The 7,339-nt window shown below is 47.7% G+C and overlaps 2 protein-coding genes across 2 annotated transcripts in view; both read left to right on the top strand.

Annotated features, from left to right (window-relative positions):
• Positions 1 to 254: 254 nt before the first annotated feature.
• CSUI_011134 (heat shock protein) lies at positions 255 to 3,914 on the top strand. The gene is made up of 5 exons (XM_068071235.1): positions 255 to 448; positions 1,123 to 1,324; positions 1,753 to 2,297; positions 2,818 to 3,067; positions 3,502 to 3,914. Exons 1-5 carry the CDS (start codon positions 288 to 290, stop codon positions 3,754 to 3,756), a joined length of 1,413 nt encoding a protein of 470 aa, XP_067916791.1. The 5' UTR covers positions 255 to 287; the 3' UTR covers positions 3,757 to 3,914.
• Positions 3,915 to 5,495: 1,581 nt separating this feature from the next.
• The window catches only part of CSUI_011133 (membrane occupation and recognition nexus protein morn1), a 2,653-nt gene continuing 809 nt past the window's right edge, over positions 5,496 to 7,339 (top strand). Inside the window, exon 1 of the mRNA XM_068071234.1 lies at positions 5,496 to 7,319. Coding sequence (XP_067916790.1) covers positions 6,917 to 7,319 — 403 coding nt within the window. The 5' untranslated portion in view covers positions 5,496 to 6,916. The remainder of the gene's footprint in view (positions 7,320 to 7,339) is intronic.

Below are 7,339 nucleotides of genomic sequence, written 5' to 3'. Positions count from 1 at the left end.
TAGTGTTGAATTTTGCCTGGGCCGCTTGTGGTCGGGAGTTAGACAGCAGGCAGTACGGTGACTTTGTTGCCTCGTCGTTGTCCGCTGTAAATGAAGCTCTCCTGGTATGTGACCGCTGTACAGTGAAGCCCATACACAGTTCTTTCTTGACTCCCCAGCTGGAGGTAGGACTCAATTTAAAAGCTCTGTCTGTCAAATGAATAAAGGCCCGTTGCATTTCTTGCCGTGTCTCTGTGTGTGTGTGTGTTTACATGCAGGCTTATGATGATCCCCTTGGCTTTGTTCACATGAAGGTGGAAGGCCAGGTGGATTTCAACGCTTTACTTTTCATTCCTGGAGCTTTACCTTGGGAACTCGCTCGGAATATGTTTGATGAGGAGTCAAGAGGTATCCGTCTCTATGTTAAGCGTGTCTTTATCAATGACAAATTTGCCGATGCTGTTCCAAGGTGAGGGGTTGTCAGCACAACGTCGACTTCGTTTCTTCTCTGAAGTCTCCTGAAGTTCTGCCGGGCTTCTTTTCATATGACAGAGTTCTAGACATCAAGATAACTATACATATCTCTCTTTGCTCTGGCACATTCCTGCTTGACAGGCAGGTCCGCCTGTTGCTGTGTTCTTTTGTATTGTAGCTAGCTTAACCCTTCATATCTCTGTGTAGATATGGCTATCTACCTGATAAAAGAATCAGGTCGCTCGGGTTCTCCCGTAAGTTGTAACTCCATGTATAGCCATGTTGAAGTCGAGCTTTCCCCCGTCTTCATCAGGAACACCAGGAGAGGTCTATCATTGCCTAGTTAGGGAAATCTTCATGATAGTCATTGAAGACACATACTGTGTGTGTGCTGTACATACACCTGCCTCATAGTAGTTGCGATCACCGTCTCTGTCTCCTCCCGGTTGTCTCTTTGTTCATCCTTTTCCTTGGATTCTCATTATCAGCACTCCTCACACATGTTCCTGGTGCTCCTATGACTGAGCTCAGCGTCATCTTGTTTTCAGTCGTTCGTCTCTTTTCCTCCGAGCGGGGGGTGAGAATATGAAGAAATGAAGTTGTCTTTAGTATGGTCCACGCATTCCCCCCTCTCCGTNNCCTGTGAGGTGTGTGTCGATGTATCTACAGATGGCTAACGTTCATTCGCGGTGTCGTTGACTCGGACGAGCTGCCTCTCAATGTAGGGAGAGAAATTCTCCAGAAGTCTCGAATGCTCCAGGTTATCAACAAACGAATTGCTGCGAAATCTGTCGAAATGATGAAGAACATGAAACAAGAAGGAGGGGATAAATGGCGACGGTTCTGGGATAACTATGGAAAGTATATCAAGGTATGTATAGAGTCATTCTACTCTTTTCTCTCTTTCTATCAACAGATAGATATGTATATATATCTATGTAGGTATATCTCTTCTAGAGGCGCGTGCATTCTTGGAGTTACATCGCAACTCTTTCCCTTGTCTCCGTGATATTCATAGATATCTATATATGGTTTAGATACTATCTTATACGCATCTCTACTACCTTCGTTCAACGTCTTTGACGTCGTAGTATGTCTCTACATAGATCGTCTTTGCTCTATTTTGTCTTCGTGGTCCTTCCTCAATGGGTATAGAGACGTATGTTCTCTTTCTAGATTCAGATGATAATCGTCACTCCCAGCCTTTCTCTGACTTCTACTTGTCTCTTTCGAAACAAGAGAAACGCAAGATGAAGAAGTCACTGCGTGTATGACAATGGTCTGTTGTCCTCTTTTCAGGTCGGTGCCGTAGAAGATAAAGATAACCAAGAAGAGCTTGCTTCTCTAGTCCAGTTCTACTCAACAGCATCTCCCAAGGAGACCACAGATTTAGCAGGATATATAGAACGTATGAAAGCCAGGAATGAAGAGCTTGATCGAGGAGTCAATCCTTTACCCACCACCTCATCAGGTCGTCTTATTGTCAGGCGTAAACAGAATGCGATCTACTATCTTGCCGCAGAGAATCGTAAAGCAGCTGAGGAGAGTCCAGCATTAGAACTTCCCCGTGAATTAGGATATGAAGTGATCTTTGGGACAGAGCCACTAGATGAGTTTTTCCTCGCCAGTCTCAGTATCAACCAGTATAAAGGACTGCAAGTCATTGACGTCAATAAAGCGGATTTAAAACTCGGAGGTGAAGAAGGAAGCGGCGCGTCTGGATCAGCTGGTAGACACGGGGACAGAACAACTCCTCACGGAAGTCCGACCAGTTCTGAGGATCTTGCTAAACAGGCTGCTTCTGCTAAGGAAAGCATCGAAACCAAGAGAATTCAAATGGGAAGGTATGTTGTGACATATCAGACAACAGAGCAAATCTTTCTCTCTTTCTTTCTTTCTCGCTCTTCATCTAAGATAGACCAAGTAAAGATACCTGGTGCAACAGATTATCAAGTAGGAGAAATTCCTATCGATGGAGTTGCTGGGCTCTTCGATGTTACATAGATAGATAGATAGTCGTGTCTTGAGTGGTTCAGAGCGGGGTGATAGTCGGAGTAGATTCAGCTGTGAAGATTTTCAGTTGATTCGACACCTAAGAAAAGAAGGAAGTCCTGGGGGTGTCTGTGCACTCACTGGGAACGCTTGGCATGCAGCAATGAATGAATTCTTGAATGAAGTGTAAAGCTCTGCTCGAGTTCTGGGGGAGTGTATAGACAGCAGTTGATAATGAAATGGATCGGATGCCCGTCAATCTCTTTCTTGTGTTTCACGTAGGGATCTAGGATTAGAGAGACCAGGTATCTTACCTTATAAGAATGGATCGGTCTTTTGCTCTGATCGTGTGTGTGTGTGGGTTGTTTGTAGCCTATGTGAATGGCTGCAACAGATTCTCGGGACGAAGGTTCACAATGTGCACGTCACAGACCGTCTCTTCACGTCTCCTGCTGTTCTCGTTCAAGGAGACTTTGGTCTTTCCCCTACCATGCAGCGGTATATGAAGCAGCAGGCAGCAGCTCAAGGTGTTAGCGAGCAAGAACTCTACGGCGCCTCCTTGAATCAACCTATTCTAGAACTCAATCCTTATCATCCTATCATTCAACGTCTTGATAACATGGTACGCAGACACGTGTACGATGTGATCCATAGCACACAAAGATACTACGGAATGGCAGCGCATGTGATACGGTGAAAGCGTCGCTATCAGCACGCTCTTTATAGCCCTGACACAAGAAAGACACAAACCGGCTGCTTCTGTTGGTATGCACTTCTCCCCTTGTTGATCTCCCTTTTCGTGCTTCTCGGCACGATCTCCCCGTGTCTAGCTAGCTACGTAGCTGGCTGACACTCAACCAGAAGCACTCATGACGTTCTAGGGATATTACTGGTGATAGAAACCCGTGGGTTTGCATGTTGTATGGACACCTTTCATTTCATCGGGAGCTGGAAAGGAAGCTTGTTTTCACGCAGTCAGCTCCGCGTATACCTGGCGACGTCTGGACTACAGGGAGTGATATCTTCTTCATTCTGTTTCTCTTCCTTGCTTCGTAGGTCCGCCGAGATGTCACCGATCCGAGAGCGAAAGAAGTGGCCCTTCAGCTCTTTGATGTGGCGGCATTACAAGGAGGATACAACATAGACAATCCCGGTCATTTCGCCAAGCGTGTGATCGAGATGATGAAACGGGAAGCTGACATAGCTCTCTCAGAACAAAACAAGCAGGAAGTGAATCCTCCTAGTCCTACAAGCACTCCTCTCCATCAGCAGTCTCCAAACTCATCAACACAAACTGGTGAAGCACCCTAGAACCGAACCGCTGGATTGAGAGGAGGAGCGACTACTCTTTTCTTTCTTTCCCGACAGTTCTCGGGAAAAAAGCTCTTAGGGTTGATCGGCCCTAAGTGGCATCATATCATTCTTTTGGGTTCGTTTTTACACGGCAGGTCTTTTTAGTTCATTCCCCCTTACTGGTTAAGTTGACTGTAGTAACAGGCTGGTCAAACCGCCTTTCTGTTCTGTCCGTCCGAGCCGCGTGTGCGCATCAAGGGTTTTGAGGTTGAGTGACTGTTCTTTGTGATCGCTAATCAACAGTTGGAGTCTTGCTCATGAGAACACAGACTCCCAGCAGTCCAATGATAGGCGACTTTGACCCAACGATGCGCGGGTACCTTCTTTTCTGTGTCACTCTCTCCGAACAAGGAGAATAGTAAGTCGCAGAGAGCGCAGCGGTTCACCGGCAACCAGAGTCGGACGGGGCAGCTGTCAACATGCTGCTCCTAGACTGCTCTTGAAATCCTCTCGTTTTGATGGATCTCAGGCCTTGTGGCTGCTTCCTCCGAGTAAAACTCCTGCTATTCCGTACTTCGCCCAGCATACAACCGCCAAGAGTATATGCCAGGAGGGAAGCGGAAGTCGGTGACGCTGTCTGCAACACAATTCCTTGGCCACATTGGTGGACGGCCGTTTCCGTTGCCTATTCGGTTGAGTAAGAGAGGCACTATGCACGACCAAGGAAAAAGGCGAGCTCTCTTTGGATGGTGAACCTTGCTTGTACTAAGCACAGCCGCGAAACACTGGATACAAAATTGAGCCCGGGTCATTGTTCGAAGTCGTGTTAATCATGGAGATTGCCCTAGAATTTTGTCCACTTCGGTGAGGGGAATCGGACCAGACTTATTTGACAGAGCTGGACATAATGCAGAGTTTTGATTGGTGTGCTTTTATACTTCAAAGAATCCTCATCAGTGAAAGCTAGCACACCCACTTGGGAACGTCAGGTCTACCACCCTTACACTCTCAACCTTCAGTCCACGGGTAGCACTCTCTTAGTTCCACTCAGCAAGATCCTCCGGGATGGATTTTCTTTGAATTTCGTTTCGGAGAATCACGGATACGGGCGGCGCTCAAAACCACGGGTGCCGCAAGTTGTTACTCTGACTAGCCATCCCTTTAGAGCACCCGCATTCCTCTTGAATCCCCCTGTCTGTTTCCTTTCAAGGAGAGTGGTGAAACGAGGGTTCATCAGCCCAGAACAACCAGTGAGCAAGTCCCGCTTGCCATAGGCAATACAGTCTTTCTTTGTTTTGGCAGTCACACTTGAGCGCAAATTCCGTGCACAATGAGTGTAGTTTGATCGTGCTACTACCGTCTACCTCTTTCGCAGAAGCTCACTATGTCCGTTCACTGCGAAAAAGCATGTTGAGAACATACAGCTGTTTACTTTCCCTTTCAGCCGAGTATCATTCAATGTGTTACCCCGAGGCAAACGTCTAGAGAACCATTCATTCTGTCTTGAATCCTCGGGCTGCCCGGTGTGTAAGAAGCACGGGAGAATTATAGCGCGAAGGTCCAGGCGGCTCCCCCCCTGTCATTCAGGGTGAAGTACGGCTTCCTGTCATTCCGGGAGGTTCCCCGGCTGCTGCTGTCTTTGCTGTCGGGCTCCACCCCTGGCGACTGTTGTCGAGTTGCCCATCCAGCGTCGACGACGGTGTCAAGACACAACGGAACCGCTCTCTGAAAGCACGCTTTCAGCTCACTGATGGTCGATTTTCCATTGAAGATCTTTTCTTGGAGTCGAGTTGACCCGCATATCCAATAGCAGCAGCTTACTGTACTAAGCACGTTCTTCCCGTTGCTGCTCTCGTCCCCTCCGTTGCCGCTCTAGGGGGAGAGGCCGGCGGTGACCTGTGCGTGACTCTTAGTTGAGCCAGACATTCGTCCTCCTCGCTGGAATCCCAGCAATCATTTCGAGTCTATCTTCTTAGCTTTTCAAGTCATTGAGGCCACTTTTCTTCGGGTGTTCTGAGAAGAACACAAGCTTCGTCAATAGTTGATCACCCGCTGCTTACACCGCCATCGTAGACGAGTCTTAGGCGGCACAGCAGCGTGGACGTCGGCTGTCTTCGCGCGGACGTTGCCAGCGGGTTGCCAGCAAGTTTGATGCTGTGAATACACCAAGGATTGGTTTTCTTTACTTTGGAGCGAAGTCTCAGGGACTACTCCTGTTGAAGTTGGACTTCTCTTTGTTTAGCTGACTGCCGTGGAATGAGAAAGAAGCTTGCTTGGGAAAGAAGACGAGGAGTGTGGACGCGCGGGTGATGTTTTTTCTTCCGTGGGAAATCCTGTCTATCATCCATGTGAACTCGTCACCTGCACGAGGCCTTTTATCTTGGGAAGATTTCAATTTTCTTGTCTTTTCTTAAAACTCACATGCGAGTTAGCGTTTGAGAGTTCTACTGTTTTCCTAAGTCATCTTCATCCAGTGTCTAACTCACAACGACAACTCCTGTGACGACGGCTCTTCTAGCGCTGTGGTATGCTTCTATTCGCGTCTTTTCTCTGCATCTGCCAGTGACAAAGGCCTCCCTTTGTTTGCTTCTTTAAATTTACAAGCCAACAACAGGTCGTCGTCCTTTCGTCTCCGCCACTATTTCCCTGGGACCGCAGCAGTTCGCTTTCTTTTCTCATGCATCAGGGGGCAAAGTGTCGCGTTCTATCTGTCCAGGTGTCTGTCTGGCTCAGACTCCTTCTTCTCAGTCTTTCTTCGTGTCTTCGCCTTGGGTCCTCATGGCTTTTCTCAAACGCTCTCAAGGCGAACACAAGTTTTATGTTTCCTTCAAGCCTTTCTCAGGGCTCTCCCCTTTCCCGTCATTTCAACTTCGCAGTTCGTAGTTGAAAACGAGAAACCACACTGGGTCGCAGACCTACCATTACCACCTCTAAATCTAACCGTTGTATTTCTTCATTTCTCTCTTTTTCTTTTCCTCCCTGCCCGCCTCTCTCCTTCCTTGTTCCTGATCTACCTCATCTCCGGCTTTCTTACTCAAGAGGCCCTGCATCCTTTTCTCAACTTCTCTCGGTTTTTTTTCCAGAATCATAACACGGACAACCCTTCCGTGTTGCCTTTCGCCAACCATTCGTAGTCCATTCGTCTTCTTCTTCGTCATAGCTCTTTCCTTCAAAAACGATGGAGAGCTGTCACGCCTATCACGGGCAGATAAAGGATGGTTTATTTCACGGGAAAGGGACCTTGATCTACAGTGGGAATGAGAAGTATGAGGGAGAGTTTGTGTTTGGCAAGAGAGAAGGTCATGGCCGTTTTCTGTATGCAGATGGAGCGACGTATGAAGGGAAATGGGTGGAGGACCGTATTCATGGCCAAGGGGTAGCTCAATTTGCGAGTGGGAATCGCTACGAAGGCCAATGGGAGATGGGGCGTATCAACGGCTTCGGCAAACTTTCTTATAGTAATGGAGATGAATATGAAGGTGAATGGGTGGATGGGAAGATGCATGGACGGGGTACATATCGTTATGCCGAGGGTGATGTCTATACAGGAGAATGGCGAGATGATAAACGTCATGGGAAAGGTAGCGTCACTTATGTTAGC

The sequence above is a fragment of the Cystoisospora suis genome, assembly GCF_002600585.1.
Source record: "Cystoisospora suis strain Wien I chromosome Unknown contig_9842, whole genome shotgun sequence".
In the NCBI taxonomy this organism is placed as follows: Eukaryota; Apicomplexa; class Conoidasida; order Eucoccidiorida; family Sarcocystidae; genus Cystoisospora; species Cystoisospora suis.
This window is presented reverse-complemented; position numbering and strand designations above follow the sequence as displayed.